At 46.3% G+C, this 18,378-nt stretch overlaps 1 protein-coding gene across 1 annotated transcript in view; it reads left to right on the forward strand.

Annotated features, from left to right (window-relative positions):
• The window catches only part of LOC126355804 (facilitated trehalose transporter Tret1-like), a 113,531-nt gene that overhangs the window by 60,922 nt on the left and 34,231 nt on the right, over nt 1-18,378 (forward strand). Inside the window, exon 3 of the mRNA XM_050006227.1 lies at nt 17,618-17,887. Within this exon, the coding sequence (XP_049862184.1) occupies nt 17,618-17,887 (270 nt within the window). The remainder of the gene's footprint in view (nt 1-17,617; nt 17,888-18,378) is intronic.

Here is an 18,378-nt window from a genome sequence, read left to right on the forward strand (position 1 = left end):
ACCTGGCGCCTCAGTTGGACCAGCGTTCATGCTGGACGTGCAGACCGCGTGAGACGACGATTCATCCAGTCCCAAACATGATCAATGGCGGACAGATCCGGAGGTCTTGCTGGCCAGGGTAGTTGACTTACACCTTCTAGAGCACGTTGGGTGGCACGGGATACATGCGGACGTGCATTGTCCTGTTGGAACAGCAAGTTCCCTTGCCGGTCTAGGAATTGTAGAATGATGGGTTCGATGACGGTTTGGATGTACCATGCACTATTCAGTGTCCCCTCGACGATCACCAGAGGTGTATGGCCAATGTAGGAGATCGCTCCCCACACCATGATGCCGGGTGTTGTCCCTGTGTGCCTCGGTCGTATGCAGTCCTAATTGTGGCGCTCACTTGCATGGCGCCAAACACGCATACGACCATCATTGGCACCAAGGCAGAAGCGACTCTCATCGCTGAAGACGACACGTCTCCATTCGTCCCTCCATTCACGTCTGTCGCGACACAACTGGAGGCGGGCTGCACGATGTTGGGGCGTGAGCGGAAGACGGCCTAACGGTATGCGGGACCGTAGCCCAGCTTCATGAAGACGGTTGCGAATGGTCCTCGCCGATACCCCAGGGGCAACAGTGTCCCTCATTTGCTGGGAATTGGCGGTGCGGTCCCCTACGGCACTGCGTAGGATCCTACAGCCTTGGCGTGCATCCGTGCGTCGCTGCGGTCCGGTCCCAGGTCGACGGGCATGTGCACCTTCCACCGACCACTGGCGACAACATCGATGTACTGTGGAGACCTCACGCCCCACGTGTTGAGCAATTCGGCGGTACGTCCACCCGGCCTCCCGCATGCCCACTATACGCCCTCGCTCAAAGTCCGTCAACTGCACATACGGTTCACGTCCACGCTGTCGCGGAATGATACCAGTGTTAAAGACTGCGATGGAGCTCCGTATGCCACTGCAAACTGGCTGACACTGACGGCGGCGGTGCACAAATGCTGCGCAGCTAGCGCCATTCGACGGCCAACACCGCGGTTCCTGGTGTGTCCGCTGTGCCGTGCGTGTGATCATTGCTTGTACAGCCCTCTCGCAGTGTCCGGAGCAAGTATGGTGGGTCTGACACACCGGTGTCAATGTGTTCTTTTTTCCATTTCCAGGAGTGTATATCTAGGTTAGACAGATAGAAAACAAAAAGAAAAAAAAGTGATATTGCAGATGATGGGAACACACCCTAGTTAAATCTCACTCGATTATAGTGTCCTCATAATAATCAGAAATTAATGTCTGTGCTTAAGGACAACAGCAGCTGATAAATATACAGATTCAGATATGTCACAATATGTCACTCAGTCATTAATCTTGCTGGCTATAGTGTAGTTTAATGTTTTCCACTTGGTGTTTGCCCTTGTGGCATGAGGTATGCTGTTGATTACACCCTCAACATATGTTATATACCCTTTCCACTTGCTATGTTTCCTATTTCGCATCTGGTCATCCGATGCATCGTGCCTTGTGTTCTCATATCCGTAGCTGCCACGGTCACCTCTGTGACCACCATGGACACAGAAACAACCATAATGTCTCCTGTCATAGTTATTCCAATATCATCCACTATGTCTACTGTCGTGGTTTGAATGGATATCTGTATTGGGTTCATTGTTCTCAGATACTGTTCTATCATCTTCTCCTCCTCCTTTTCCTTGTGATTCATACAATGGGTTTAATTGTCCTGAGACTAATTTCATTGCCTCTACATCAACTTTAGCGATAGCTACCAACTTATCTTGAACTCCAGTTGGTAGCTTACTTATGGTCAGGGGCACTATTGCTTCTGTCGTCACTGGTTCACCTAAATACAAGTTCCTCTCATAATCATGTAGAAAAAATTTCTCTAAGTTCTGGTCACGCACTCTCTCAAACCCTCTACCTCGGTATAGACTGTTACGTATTTCATTTTGCTTCCGTCTCGACCAATATTGTTGCAAAAATTCCTTTTCATATTTAGTAAAGGTTGTACACTTATGTCCTATTCTCATACCCCAGGTACCAGCTTCACCTTCCAATCTTGCTGCAACGAAGTGTACCTTTGTTTGCTCGTCCCATAATTCAGGTAACACGCCCTTAAATTGATCCAAGAAATCTTTAGGATGCCACCTCCCATTTGGTTCGAAGTTCTTAAAATTCCCTATGCCAAGGAAGATCTCATCATTATGTATACCAATTAAGCTACCTCCCATATTGTTTCCATTATGTAATAGTGATTTCAGATGGTTCTATACCTGCTGACCAACCTGATCCTTAGTCTTTCCTACCTCACTGTACACCTCTTCTACTCGCCGTGCATAAGCATCCTGGTTTAGCGCAACAGCTGATATCCTGTCTTTACAATGTTTTACTTCCTCATCCAGTTGTTCGAAATGCTCATCGTAAACTTCAACCTTTTTAGTAAGTTCTCCCTTCACTTCCTGGACTTCCGATTCTACTTATTCAAAACGTTTAGTATTTCCTGCAATGTTCTCCTCAAACCGAACAGTAAGCTCATTTATTCTTTGATGACTTGACTCAACCAGCTTCCTCAGAGCCTCATTAGTCTCAACGATCTTTTTACTGAGTCGTTCGTTCATCGGCTCCACCACTGCTTAATATCCTCATTCTGACGCATAATATCTTCCCTTAATCGTTTGTTATCTTGCTCTATTATTTTGCTCTAACGTTTGCTTAATATCTTCCTTCTGCCGCTTAATGTCTTCCTCTATTTGTTTGTCACTATTCAATAATGTTTTGAGCATGTCAGCGATAGACAGGTCAGGCCTAAGTATACAGTCATCTCTTTTGGGCGTCTCCATGATTGGTGACGACACTGCATTAAGACTTCCCATCTCTGTTAATAAACTACTGTCACCAATACCGGAATCCTTCGACATTTCACCTCTACTTGCTTCTGTTTCCGTCTCCACCTGATTACTTTCACCTAAAGAGACTGCTTTCACATCCCTGTCTACTGCAGCTGCACCAAGCTCATTACTTGCCATATTTAACCACTGTAGTCACCCAAGCAAAAAATAAACAAATCACAGTACCACTCGTAGCATAGAATGGATGGCAATATCCAAAACCAAACTACAACGCCGTACACATTCAACGCTGTAATTCGCACTCAGAAGCGCACATAACACACAAAATCACGTAAAAGAAAAGAAGAAAGAAAAGTAAATATAAGCTATGTATAGTTCTGCAATTGTATTAACTGTTGTTAAAAATTTAGATTACCATTTGAGCAGGGGCCACCAGTGACATTTAATATTGTACGATCGGCAAGGTAAATATTGTCTAGTGACATTAAATTAATGACTGTCACTCTTTGTAATTAAGTAATTATAGAATGCAATCTGCACTGCCAGTTAATTACTCTCATTGCTTCAGTTGCGTGAGGTAACGTTGTGATGCGCGACTTACTTTGCGTTGTCTTCTGGCTCCGTAGTCGCGGCTGTTGCGTAGCGCCGACTCAGTTGACGCCGTCCGGCTGTCGGCACTGCACCTTCTCTGCAAAGCGTGATAATATTTGCTGCGTCCCTCCTAGGCGCCGCTCACGTCGTACACGGTGATGGCTGCCGAAAGGTTTTCACTTTTGCCCATGGGTGCCACTAGCGTCGTCTTCCGTAATGGCTGCCAAATAACTGTACCCTTTCGCACATAGGTGCCGCTAGCGTCGTCAAAGCGCACCAAAGTGGAGTATGATTACTTTGTAGCACTAGCTCTTTGCATTGTCACTGATCGGACGAGTATACACTCTATGTCACAAGTTCTTTGACGTACACATCCCACAGCTAGCATGACGTCACTCAACAATCCAAATTAACTGTTATAAAGAGAAACATTTCACACTCCAAATTAATTATACGGCACTTCTTATCCGAAAATTGTAAGTCCTGAATACACGTCGCCTCGTAATGCGCCCGGGAGTACGAATGGGTCGGGTCCTTTTAAACTGTTTGTCGTTTCGGACTGTTGCTTTTCTTGACCGTGCGCCCTGTCCACACCACATACCTGATAATCCCACGGCGGTCGTATTGTCCTGCTCCACACTGCTGCTGGCTTGCCTGAACTATTTATCGAAATATGCAAGCGAATAAGGGGAGCCACTCAGCGTTAAAACACAACACTGTTCGACATCTGGTATGGACAACCATATTCTGAGACGATTAAAGGAAAATCGCAGGTTGCACTGTTTACATTCTAAATCGTTGATGTTTATCGCAATTAACAACCTTGGTGATTAACAGTCCAAAATATCGTTCGGACGAGCGTACGCGTAACCGACACGACGCGGGTGATTGTTGATGATGCGGAAGCCGAATGATCGAACGAAAGTTCTTACGCTCGTCACGCATACACAGATATTTGGTAACAGTCCTCCTTGACACTAGTAATGTTATTTTCACACTGTTCGTCAAGTTAGTTTTTCAGTTCTCAGTTCTCACTTGTACTAGTGTGCGCGTAACCGTCGCGGAGTGGCTGATTGTTGATAATGCGGAAACGCGATGACCGAACGCATGTTCTCACGCTCGCTACAAATCACTGGCACTTGATTGCACTCTTTTGTGGTAAATAGTATTTCTGATTCACATTTTTTCATTATGGGAGACCGAACACGGCGCGGATGCTCGATGCTGTGCGACACGCAACGGGAGGAACATAAGCACGTTATCGACGGCACTGCTCATTTTTTCATTACTTCTTGACACACTTTCGTCTGAAACACTTCCATATTTCATCACTTTACTGTAACAGCACTTGTAGCAACACCTCAACCTGAATACTAAAAAAGCCAAAATGCCTCTCACATGCAGAGCTATACACTACACAACATAACAGTACCGTGTCCCGCGCACGACTCACTACAGACACGGCTGCCCGCAAAGTTACTCCACAACTACACCAGCGGTATGACAATACGCTTACAAGCCGTCCTCGCGGAAGATCAGTTTGTGTACCAGAGAAATGTAACACGTAACGTGTATCTTAGAAGATACACTACCTTCCATACGTTTGGACAATGGAAAGGAAATAATTCTAAAACTGCTTTTTATTGTTGACCAAACGTTTATTAAGCTCAAGCAATACATAGATAAATACAAACACCGTCTAAAAAGGCCCTGAAGGCCCAGTGGTACCAAGTGGTCGCTGTGTCATCCTTAGCCCTTACGCGTCACTGGATGAGGATACCGAGAGCCATGTGGTCAGCACATTGCTCTCCCAGCAGTTGTCAGTTTTCGTGACCAGTGTCATTGCTTCTTTATCAGTCAAGTAGCTCCTAAATTGGCCTCGCAAGGGCTGAGTGCAAACCAGGACGGTGGCCCATCCAAGTGCTAACCTAGCCCGACAGCGCTTCGGTGATCTGATGGGAACCAGTGTCACCGCTGCAGCGAGGCGTTGCCTACTCAGATGAATTAAACTATTAAATTTTTCATTCCTCGAAACAGCCTCCTGAACAACAGCATGAATTTATTACAAAGGATTTACTGAAGGCATTTTTCTGGATTAAATCTTTACATTATTGTTGTTGTGGCGTCTTCAGACCTGAGACTGGTTTGATACAGCTCTCCATGCTACTCTATCCTGTGCAAGCTTCTTCATATACGAGAACCTACTGCAGCCTACATCCTTCTGAATCTGCTTAGTGTATTCATCTCTTGGTCTCTCTCTACGATTTTAATCCTCCACGCTGCCCTACAGTACTAAATTGGTGATCCCTTGAAGCATCAGAACATGTCCTACCAACCGATCCCTTCTTCTAGTCAAGTTGTGCCACAAACTTCTCTTCTCCCCAATTCTATTCAACACCTCCTACATCTACATCTACATCTACATGACTACTCTGCAATTCACATTTAAGTGCTTGGCAGACGGTTCATCGAACCACAATCATACTATCTCTCTACTATTCCACACCCGAACAGCGCGCGGGAAAAACGAACACCTAAACCTTTCTGTTCGAGCTCTGATTTCTCTTATTTTATTTTGATGATCATTCCTACCTATGTAGGTTGGGCTCAACAAAATATTTTCGCATTCGGAAGAGAAAGCTGGAACTGAAATTTCGTAAAAAGGTCTCGTCGCGACGAAAAACGTCTTTGCTGTAATGACTTCCATCCCAACTCGTGTATCATATCTGCCACACTCTCTCCCCTATTACGTGATAATACAAAACGAGCTGCCCTTTTTTGCACCCTTTCCTCATTAGTTATGTGAGTGCGACTGCTACAGTCGCAGGTTCGAATCCTGCCTCGGGCATGGATGTGTGTGATGTCCTTAGGTTAGTTAGATTTATGTAGTTCTAAGTTCTAGGGGCTGGTGACCTCAGATGTTAAGTCCCATAGTGCTCAGAGCCATTTTGAACCTGACACTTAAATCAATACTCGATGTTAACAAATTTCTCTTCTTCAGAAAAGCTTTTCTTGCCATTGCCAGTCTACATTTTATATCCTCCCTACTTCGAACATCATCAGTTATTTTGCTCCCAAATAGCAAAACTCCTTCACTACTTTAAGTGTCTCATTTCCTAATCTAATTCCCTCAGCATCACCCGACTTAATTCGACTACACTCCATTATCCTCGTTTTGCTTTTGTTGGTGTTCATCTTATACCCTCCTTTCAAGACACTGTCCATTCCGTTCAACTGTTCTTCCAAGTCCTTTGCTATCTCTGACAGAATTACAATGTCATCGGCGAAACTCAAATTTTTTATTTCTTCTCCATGGATTTTAATATCTACTCCGAAATTTTCTTTTGTTTCCTTTATTGCTTGCTCAATATACAGATTGAATGACATCGGGGATAGGCTACAACCCTGTCTCACTCCCTTCCAAACCACTGCTTCCCTTTCATACCCCTCGACTCTTAGAAGTGCCATCTGCTTTCTGTACAATTTGGAAATAGCCCTTCGCTCCCTGTATTTTTCCGCTGCCACCTTCAGAATTTGAAAGAGAGTATTCCAATCAACATTATTAAAAGCTTTCTCTAAGTCTACAAATACTAAAAAAGTAGGTTTGCCTTTCCTTAATCTTGCCTCTAAGAAAAGTCATAGGGTCAGTATTGCCTCACGTGTTCCAACATTTCTACGGAATCCAAACTTATCTTCCTCGAGGTCGACTTCTATCAGTTTTTCTATTCGTCTGTAAAGAATTCGCGTTAGTATTTTGCAGCTGTGACTTATTAATCCGATAGTTCGGTAATTTTCACATCTGTCGACACCTGCTTTCTTTGGTATTGGAATTATTATATTCTTCTTGAAATCTGAGGGAATTTCGCCTGTCTCATGCATCTTGCTCACCAGATGGTAGAGTTTCGTTAGGACTGGCTCTCCCAAGGCCGTCAATAGTTCTAATGGAATGTTGTCTATTCCCGGGTCCTTGTTTCGACTCAGATTTTTCAGCGCTCTGTCGAACTCTTCACGCAGTATCGTAATTCCCATTTCATCTTCATCTGCATCCTATTACATTTCCATAACATTGTCCTGAAGTACATCGCCCTTGTATAGACCCTCTATATACTCCTTCCACCTTTCTGCTTTCCCCTCTTTGTTTAGAACTGTGTTTCCATCTGAGATCTTAATATTCATACAAGTGGTTCTCTTTTCTCCAAAGGTCTCTTTAATTTTCCTGTAGGCAGTATCTATCTTACCCCTAGTGAGATAAGCCTCTACATCCTTACATTTGTCCTCTAGCCATCCCTGCTTAGCCATTTGGCACTTCCTATAGATCTCATTTTTGAGACGTTTCTATTCCTTTTTGCGTACTTCATTTGCTGCATTTTTGTATTTTCTCCTTTCATCAATTAAATTCAGCCTGTCTTCTGTTACCCAAGGATTTCTACTAGTCCTCGTCTTTTTACCTACTAGATCCTCTGCTGCCTTCACTGTTTCATCCCTCAAAGCTACCCATTCTTCTTCTACTGTAGTTCTTTCCCCCATTCCCGTCAATTGTTCCCTTACGTTCTCCCTGGAACTCTGTACAACCTCTGGTTAAGTGAGTTTATCCAGGTCCCATCTGCTTAAATTCCCACCTTTTTGTAGTTTCTACAGTTTTAATCTACAGTTCAAAACCAATAGATTGTGGTCAGAGTCTACATCTGCCCCTGGAAATATCTTACAACTTAAAACCGGGTTCCTAAATCTCTGTCTTACCATTATATAATCTGTCTGAAACCTTTTAGTATCTCCAGGGTTCTTCCATGTGTACAGCCTTCTTTCATGATTCTTAAACCAAGTGTTAGTTATGATTAAGTTATTCTCTGTGCAAAATTCTACCAGGCTACTTCCTCTTTCATTTCTTAGCCCTAATCCATATTCACCAACACATTTCCTTCTCTTCCTTTTCCTACTGTTGAATTCCCGTCACCCATGACTATTAAATTTTCTTGTCCCTCAGTACCTGAATAGTTTCTTTTATCTCATAATACATTTCATCAATTTCTTCATCATCTGCAGAGCTAGTTGGCATATCAACGTGTACTACTGTAGTAGGCGTGGGCTTCGTGTCCATCTTGGCCACAATAATGCGTTCACTATGCTGTTTGTAGTAGCTTACCCGCACTCCTATTTTTTATTCATTATTAAACCTCCTCCGGCATTACCCCTATTTGATTTTGTATTTATAACCCTGTATTCACCTGACCAAAAGTCTTGTTCCTCCTGCCACCGAACTTCACTAATTACCGCTATATCTAACTTTACCTGTCCACTTCCCTTTTTAAATTTTCTAACCTACCTGCCCGATTAAGGAATCTGACATTCCACACTACGATCCGTAGAACCCCAGTTTTCTTTCTCCAGATAACAACGTCCTCTTGGGTGGTCCCCGCCCGGAGATCCCAATTGGGTACTATTTTACCTCCGGAATATTTTACCCAAGAGGATGCAATCATCAGTTAATCCTACAGTAAAGCTGCATGCCCTCGTGAAAAATTACGGCTGTAGTTTCCCCTTGCTTTCAGCCGTTCACAGTACCACAACAGCAAGGCCAGTTTGGTTAGCGTTACAAGGCCAGATCAGTCAATCATCCAGACTGTTGCCCCTGCAACTACTGAAAAGGCTGCTGCCCCTCTTCAGGAACCACATATTTGTCTCGCCTCTCAATAGATACCCCTCTGCTGTGGTTGCACCTACGGTACGGCTATCTGTATCGTTGAGGCACTCAAGCCTCCCCACCAATGGCAAGGACCATGGTTCATAGCTTTATACTGAACTGAAATGTTGATGGTAAACAGTTCAGTCAATAAAGAGTAGAAACTTTTGACATGTGTTCCTGCAGAAGAATGATGAAGATTAGATGGGTAGATCGCGTAACTAATGATCAAATACTAAATCAGACTGGAGAGGGAAGATATTTGCGGCACAAATAGACTTCAAGAAGGGCTCAGTTGATAGAACGCATCCTGAAGCATCGAGGAACAGTCAGTTTAGTATTAGCTGAAAACGCAGAGGTAAAAATCGCAGAGAAAAACTAATGAAAAAATACAGTTAGCTGGTTTACATGGCTATAGGCTGCACTGTTTATTCGGAGATGAAGACGTTTGCACAGGATAGGTTAGCACGCACAGCTGCAGCAAACCAATTTTAGGACTAAAGACTGTAACAACAACATGACTATTACGCCAAAGTCACCTAATTTGTGCGAACATTCAAATTCGGGGTTTCTGTATATTATTGCCGTTTTCAGATGTGATATTAACCCACAAATCATGACCACACTTTTTGTGGATTACTTATCACATCTGAAGCTGGCAGTAATATGCTGAAACCAGTAATATGAATGTTTGTACTAAGTAGTTGGTTTGGTTGTTTGGGGAAGGAGACCAGGCATCGTGGTCATCGGTCTCATCGGATTAGGAGAGGATGTGGAAGGAAGTCGTCCGTGCCCTTTCAGTGGAACCATCCCGGCATTTGCCTGGAATGATTTAGGGAAATCACGGAAAACCTAAATCAGGATGGCCAGACGCGGGATTGAACCGTCGTCCTCCCGATTGTACTAAATAGATGATCTTAACATCATAAATTATTATATGAACCCTGCAAGATAGGTTCTGTCTCATTTGGATGGAGTCGGGTGAGGCACAACTTTTCGCGTTGACCATGAACTATAGAAGTTCCATATGTGCACCCAAATATGTTCGAGTACCCTCCACTGGTCGATCCACTGCTCATCGTCATCTATATCTACACCCATACTCCGAATCACTTTGAAGTGCATGATGGAAGATACTTCCCAATGTAGCAATCGTTAGCTGTTCTTCCCATTCTAGTTACGTGTTGAGCACAGAAGGATGTTTGTTAAACGCCTCTGTGCTCGCTATAATTAGCCTAATCTTGTCCTCGTGATCGCTATAGAAGTGATACGTACGCAGTTGAGGTATATTTTTAGATTCGTCAGGTAAAGTTGATTCTTGAAACATTTTAATTAGGCTTTCACGGCATAGTTTGCACCGATCTTGAAACGGTTGCCAACTCAGTTCCTTCACCTCTCCATGACGCCCTCCCCTGTATCAAACAAACCATTGACCATTCGTGCTGTCTTTTTTTGTATAGAATTATTATCTCTTTAGTCTTATTTGGCACAGGTCCCACAGTCTTGAGCAATATTCTAGGGTTCACTAAAGAAGTGTTTTCAGAAAACACGATAGACAGGTTGTTGAGACTTGTCCATCAGTGTGAGGACCTTACAGAATAGGATTAACAAAAGATGTAACACCGAAAATGCAGGATGCATGGCACCTGCTACCGATATATATTGTATGTAAATACACTCCTGGAAATGGAAAAAAGAACATATTGACACCAGTGTGTCAGACCCACCATACTTGCTCCGGACACTGCGAGAGGGCTGTACAAGCAATGATCACACGCACGGCACAGCGGACACACCAGGAACCGCGGTGTTGGCCGTCGAATGGCGCTAGCTGCACAGCATTTGTGCACCGCCGCCGTCAGTGTCAGCCAGTTTGCCGTGGCATACGGAGCTCCATCGCAGTCTTTAACACTGGGAGCATGCCGCGACAGCGTGGACGTGAACCGTATGTGCAGTTGATGGACTTTGAGCGAGGGCGTATAGTGGGCATGCGGGAGGCCGGGTGGACGTACCGCCGAATTGCTCAACACGTGCGGCGTGAGGTCTCCACAGTACATCGATGTTGTCGCCAGTGGTCGGAGGAAGGTGCACGTGCCCGTCGACCTGGGACCGGACCGCAGCGACGCACGGATGCACGCCAAGACTGTAGGATCCTACGCAGTGCCGTAGGGGACCGCACCGCCACTTCCCAGCAAATTAGGGACACTGTTGCTCCTGGGGTATCGGCGAGGACCATTCGCAACCGTCTCCATGAAGCTGGGCTACGGTCCCGCACACCGTTAGGCCGTCTTCCGCTCACGCCCCAACATCGTGCAGCCCGCCTCCAGTGGTGTCGCGACAGGCGTGAATGGAGGGACGAATGGAGACGTGTCGTCTTCAGCGATGAGAGTCGCTTCTGCCTTGGTGCCAATGACGGTCGTATGCGTGTTTGGCGCCGTGCAGGTGAGCGCCACAATCAGGACTGCATACGACCGAGGCACACAGGGCCAACACCCGGCATCATAGTGTGGGGAGCGATCTCCTACACTGGCCGTACACCTCTGGTGATCGTCGAGGGGACACTGAATAGTGCACGGTACATCCAAACCGTCATCGAACCCATCGTTCTACCATTCCTAGACCGGCAAGGGAACTTGCTGTTCCAACAGGACAATGCACGTCCGCATGTATCCCGTGCCACCCAACGTGCTCTAGAAGGTGTAAGTCAACTACCCTGGCCAGCAAGATCTCCGGATCTGTCCCCAATTGAGCATGTTTGGGACTGGATGAAGCGTCGTCTCACGCGGTCTGCACGTCCAGCATGAACGCTGGTCCAACTGAGGCGCCAGGTGGAAATGGCACGGCAAGTCGTTCCACATGACTACATACAGCATCTCTACGATCGTCTCCATGGGAGAATAGCAGCCTTCATTGCTGCGAAAGGTACATATACACTGTACTAGTGCCGACATTGTTCATGCTCTGTTGCCTATGTCTATGTGCCTGTGGTTCTGTCAGTGTGATCATGTGATGTATCTGACCCCAGGAATGTGTCAATAAAGTTTCCCCTTCCTGGGACAATGAATTCACGGTGTTCTTATTTCAAATTCCAGGAGTGTATTTGTAATTTAAATGCTTTCTTTTAATAAGTAAGGACATTACTTCACTGTATGTGCACATTTACGTAGAAGTCTATTGACGTTTCATTGTATTTATCTGTGTCTTACTGTGAAACTTAGCTCTGGAAAAAAGCCAAAGGCATTGTTACTTGCATCGACAAGCGACGTTAATAGCAGCGCTTGTGCGTTGTAAAATCTTTGGGTAGGGAATTGTTTCTCGGAGCACGCGGAGTGAGAGGGAGGCGGGTTCCAGCGCTTGTAGTGTGCTGAAGTGAGGTGTTAACGCTCTCACAGTAGAGTGTACCATTTTCGGCGGCATCATGTTCGCGCCGGCCAGATGTCTAGTAGCAGGAGTACGGATGGTGGACGGGTGGAAGAGGCTGTATTAACTACGATTGCCCGTTCCTAGAATTAGCCGTGGCTCCACAATATGCTACCGTCTTCAACAACAGTAGCAGTTCCAGCGACACAGTTTCGTCGTCGGCTCAGAGTTTCGTCGTATGCACAGCACTGAAGTAAGACTTTTCATTGGTAGAAAGTATTAACGGCCAACCTAGCAGCACAACTGAATGTGACTTGATTGACAAAATTTATTTAAATGATAATCAGTTAAACTCAGGGCCCCCAGACATTGTTACCAAGCAGGATCCTTGTTCCCTTTTTTTTCCCCTTACATGCTGAGTGTCATAAGAAACAAATTGAATAGTTACAGCCAGTTTATTAGTGAGTAATTTCACTTTTAAGAATTTTAGCCTCAGTCTACTTTTAATTAACTGTTATACAACAGAGGTTTCAGTACATGACTGAAGCAATTTCATTTTCCAAGTTTGAGAATCAATCACTGGAAAAACTCAAAATCTAAAGAAATGCACGAATTAAGAGTGCGGAAGTTACATTTATTTTACATATAGCTTGGAGCACTTGGCTGTTTGGTTTGGTACGTATTCTAGTGTTCAATTCTGTTCAACTCAGTAGAAAAGGCTCAGTTGTTCAGACAATAACATGAAATCCGATTTGCAAAATAAGTAACGGCAAAGTAAAAAGTGCAAGCTTTTTTTAAATTTATTTGATGAGGTTACGTTGAGCTCACTGAAAGTCATTGTTCACGTAACGAAGTTCAATACTAACGTACAGTTAAATTGCATATTTTCAAGTCATTACTAGATTGCCTTTATCAAAATTTAATGCCAGACATAAGGTATGAGTGACTTTTCAGTTTTCTTTATCATTACATACTCACTTAAAATTAGTGTGAAAAACCTGACAACGTTCAGTTGCCACGTCAGTGTTCAATAATGCAGAATACGTTTTTCTTTGCCACCATCTTATACAGGATTTTGGATGTAAATTGCCCTAGTGGGTTGGCGACCGTAAATTATTTCCTTTTCGTTCATTAGGGTAACTTTTGAATTCATGATCAGTGGTACTCCCTTTCTGTCCAGTGTTGTTCGTGACTGAATGCACAAAAATAACTTTCATTTTTTCCAAATTATAGCTCTGTTCGGTTTAATTACTTTTAATTTTAACAGACTTTTCCATCAGAAGGGCCGGATGCATATTTTCCTCTTACTTACCGATAATACTTCTTCGGGAAAGATAGCCTTATGCAAATAATAAAAATCCATTCGGCATTGACGCGATCCACGGTCATATTTCATATCGCAAGCAGAATTGGCCGATTCGTAAGACGGAGATTACAAAGAGACAGAGAAGATCCCGCGAAGAACGGCGTGTTTCGTCGCGAGATCGTTTAGTACGCGTGAAATCGTTACGGGAGTACCCCAAGAGACGTCTTGCGTATCATGGAAAAGGTTAGTGTTGAAATTCCGAGTGTGTGCGCTCGAAGAACATTTGGACCACGTATTGCTTCTGTGACGTATGCGGAGCGCCCCCCCCCCCCCCCCCCGCATACTTTGACCACCATACCTACGAGGTCGTCACTAAATTGACGAGACAAGACGCTGTACACAGTGTAGCCGCCAGCAGCTGCTCAGCGTCCAGGGAAGCAACTTCACAACTACGTCATAGTGTGAGCCACAGCGCGCATGTTGCATGCGTGAAGTAACATGCTCAGGTTGTACCACGGCGAATCCTTCCGCAGGCGGCTACACTCCTGGAAATTGAAATACGAACACCGTGAATTCATTGTCCCAGGAAGGGGAAACTTTATTGCACCTTCCTGGGGTCAAATACATCACATGATCACACTGACAGAACCACAGGCACATAGACACAGGCAACAGAGCATGCACAATGTCGGCACTAGTACAGTGTATATCCACCTTTCGCAGCAATGCAGGCTGCTATTCTCCCATGGAGACGATCGTAGAGATGCTGGATGTAGTCCTGTGGAACGGCTTGCCATGCCATTTCCACCTGGCGCCTCAGTTGGACCAGCGTTCGTGCTGGACGTGCAGACCGCGTGAGACGACGCTTCATCCAGTCCCAAACATGCTCAATGGGGGACAGATCCGGAGATGTTGCTGGCCAGGGTAGTTGACTTACACCTTCTAGAGCATGTTGGGTGGCACGGGATACATGCGGACGTGCATTGTCCTGTTGGAACAGCAAGTTCCCTTGCCGGTCTAGGAATGGTAGAACGATGGGTTCGATGACGGTTTGGATGTACCGTGCACTATTCAGTGTCCCCTCGACGATCACCAGAGGTGTACGGCCAGTGTAGGAGATCGCTCCCCACACCATGATGCCGGGTGTTGGCCCTGTATGCCTCGGTCGTATGCAGTCCTGATTGTGGCGCTCACCTGCACGGCGCCAAACACGCATACGACCATCATTGGCACCAAGGCAGAAGCGACTCTCATCGCTGAAGACGACACGTCTCCATTCGTCCCTCCATTCACGCCTGTCCCGACACCACTGGAGGCGGGCTGCACGATGTTGGGGCGTGAGCGGAAGACGGCCTGACGGTGAGCGGGACCGTAGCCCAGCTACATGGAGACGGTTGCGAATGGTCCTCGCCGATACCCCAGGAGCAACAGTGTCCCTAATTTGCTGGGAAGTGGCGGTGCGGTCCCCTACGGCACTGCGTAGGATCCTACGGTCTTGGCGTGCATCCGTGCGTCGCTGCGGTCCGGTCCGAGGTCGACGGGCACGTGCACCTTCCTCCGACCACTGGCGACAACATCGATGTACTGTGGAGACCTCACGCCCCACGTGTTGAGCAATTCGGCGGTACGTCCACCTGGCCCCCCGCATCCCCACTATACGCCCTCGCTCAAAGTCCGTCAACTGCACATACGGTTTACGTCCACGCTGTCGTTGCATGCTACCAGTGTTAAAGACTGCGATGGAGCTCCGTATGCCACGGCAAACTGGCTGCCACTGACGGCGGCGGTGCACAAATGCTGCGCAGCTAGCGCCATTCGACGGCCAACACCGCGGTTCCTGGTGTGTCGGCTGTGCCGTGCGTGTGATCATTGCTTGTACAGCCCTCTCGCAGTGTCTGGAGCAAGTATGGTGGGTCTGACACACCGGTGTCAATGTGTTCTTTTTTCCATTTCCAGGAGTGTATATAGGTCCGCGCTTCCCCAAGAGGGCGCCAAACACGTCACGGACTCCAAAGGATCAAGAATTGCTTCAAGTCTTTGCAACGGACCCTGCTTACCTTGACCGCTGTCGCTCCCGCCACCCTCCGAGTTGTGTCTTCTTCGCACTGAGCTGCATCCTCCGCTACGCTTTGGACAGCCGCTCAGGACACCGCTTCACCGTGGTTACCTGTGGCTGCCTACGAGCTCCTCGCCTCGTAGGACCGTGCAGAAATGCCTTCCGTGCTCCTCGAGATACTGTCTACGATATACAGTTTTCAGTTAGCAAGTTGTGAAGATATTGCCACGTAAAAGAAAGTGTAATTAGATGAATGAAGAACACTAACTTCACTTAACGAAGGTTCATTCAGCACTTGCACATACAAGAGCGCGAAGTGAACTGCCTCCGGCCACAGCACCTTCGGTATATATAAAGATTCCAGTACAATGATTCTTGAGATTTATGGATATTTCTTGAATGTACTCGAACCGAATATAGATGGTTTCAAATGGCTCTGAGCACTATGGGACTCAACATCGTAGGTCATAAGTCCCCTAGAACTTAGAACTACTTAAACCTAACTAAACTAAGGACATCAGACACACCCATGCCCGAGGCAGGATTCGAACCTGCGACCGTAGCAGCCCCGCGGCTCCGGACTGCAGCTCCAGAACCGCACGGCCACCGCGGCCGGCCCGAATATAGAAATTAAAATTTTGCTGTTCAGGTGAGTTTCGAACTCACGACCCTCCATACAACAGTTTAGTATCATAACAACTTTTTTTTTTTTAATCTCATTTTCTCCGCTTTTGTTCGTTGCATCCGCTGGTGGCGGACGTCGTAAGACATCCGTTTAAGTTCGTTGTTGATCGATTAACTCATTTTTTTTATTACAGAGGGCAGGTAACCCTCTGACCGAACACGCTGAGCTACCGTGCCTGCAGCCACTACAGCACTGTCACTGTGCTGCTCAACTTTTTCTGCGACATCGCTCCCTCCTTAAGAGAACAGCGTCTCGGTGGAACGTCCTCCTATTCCGGGAACGAGTCATCGGTCCTGCATACTCCGACTCCCGATGACTGATGTTCGCCCTGACGGTGATCTTCTTAGGACTACCCTTGCCGCTACGTTCTTTGTTACCTTTCCGCTTGTTGCCTATCGCTAGAGTTTCGAATTTACCCTTGCTTGCAGGATCATTATAGGACTTCTTCGCAGTACGTGGACCGTATCTCTGATCTTTCGTCGTCTTGTGTCGGGGTCGAAATCTCCAACTTCATAAGTAACATCAGACAACTGTTTTACAACCTTATATTGTCCAAAGTAGCGCCTAAGGAGCTTCACAGAGAGACCGACCTTCCGAACAGGAGCGAAGATCCAGATGTGGTCACCAGGCTGGTAGAAAACAGGGCGGTGCCTCGCGTCATACCTTCGGCGATCGTTTTATTGAGCCTGCAGCGTGCGAAGTCGAGCAAACTGCCGAGCTTCCTCTGCTCTGGTTAACACCTGGCCGATGTAGTCCTCGGCAAAGGATAGAACGACTTCCTTTCGTGTATGTGCCATGAAAAAAATCAGAAAAAGTAGAGCTCTACCAAAAATTTGTTGATACTCGTTCTTCGCACGCGCCATTCGTGAATGGAACAGTTGGGGGGGGGGGGGGGGGGGGGGATAATATGAGTGGTACCAGATGTACCCACCGCCACATACAGTATAATTGTTTATGGAGTGTAGATGTAGATAAGAATTCACTGATGTTCGTCTGCTTCTTACCACTCTAGTACACACCAAATTCTGATTTAGTCATGCTGAGCTGCTAGGGTTAGCAGTCGCACCTAACGTGTGACTTTGCACTCGCAGGCGGACGTGAGGGGCGGCCTCTGCTCGCTGATCCAGGCGTCCAACACGCTGGGCTTCATGATCGACTACTGCGTGGGCCCGTTCGTCTCGTACAGGACTCTGGCGCTCATCGGGCTGTCGTCGCCGCTGGTGGCCGTGGCGTGCTTTGCCTGGATGCCCGAGTCGCCCTACTACCTGCTGGCCGTGGGGAAGGACGCCGCCGCCGAGAAGGCGCTCCGCTGGCTGAGGGACCCGGACCGCGACGTCGCCTCGGAGCTGCGCGAGATGAAGGTCCGTCTGCCGTCTCCCAGATCTGCTGGCTCCTCTTCTCCTCTTCTCTCGTCGCCACTGAACCGTTCGTAATATAAGGGTCGATCAAAAATTTCCGTCTGAGGCTGTTGCTGCAGCTTATACTCAACGTAGCGCGATTATAATGTGGTTGTATAAGCACCGAAATGCAAGTAAGCGATCATTACATACTTACATATACCCTGTTCCATAGATCATCAATACGACATTACGCAATGATGTGGAACGTGTCACTTTAACATAAGTTTTCTTTACACACAAAAATTAGTTAATAATTTTTTTGTTGTTACAGTTACAACTTCATATCTTGAACGGAATGGATAGTGTCTTGAAAGGAGGATATAAGGTTAACATCAACAAAAAGCAAAATGAGGCTAATGGAATTTAGTCGAATGAAGTTGGGTGATGCAGTGGGAATTAGATTAGTAAATGAGACACTGAGACACTTAAAGTAGTAAAGGAGTTTTGCTATT

This window comes from Schistocerca gregaria, chromosome 3 (assembly GCF_023897955.1).
Source record: "Schistocerca gregaria isolate iqSchGreg1 chromosome 3, iqSchGreg1.2, whole genome shotgun sequence".
In the NCBI taxonomy this organism is placed as follows: Eukaryota; Metazoa; Arthropoda; class Insecta; order Orthoptera; family Acrididae; genus Schistocerca; species Schistocerca gregaria.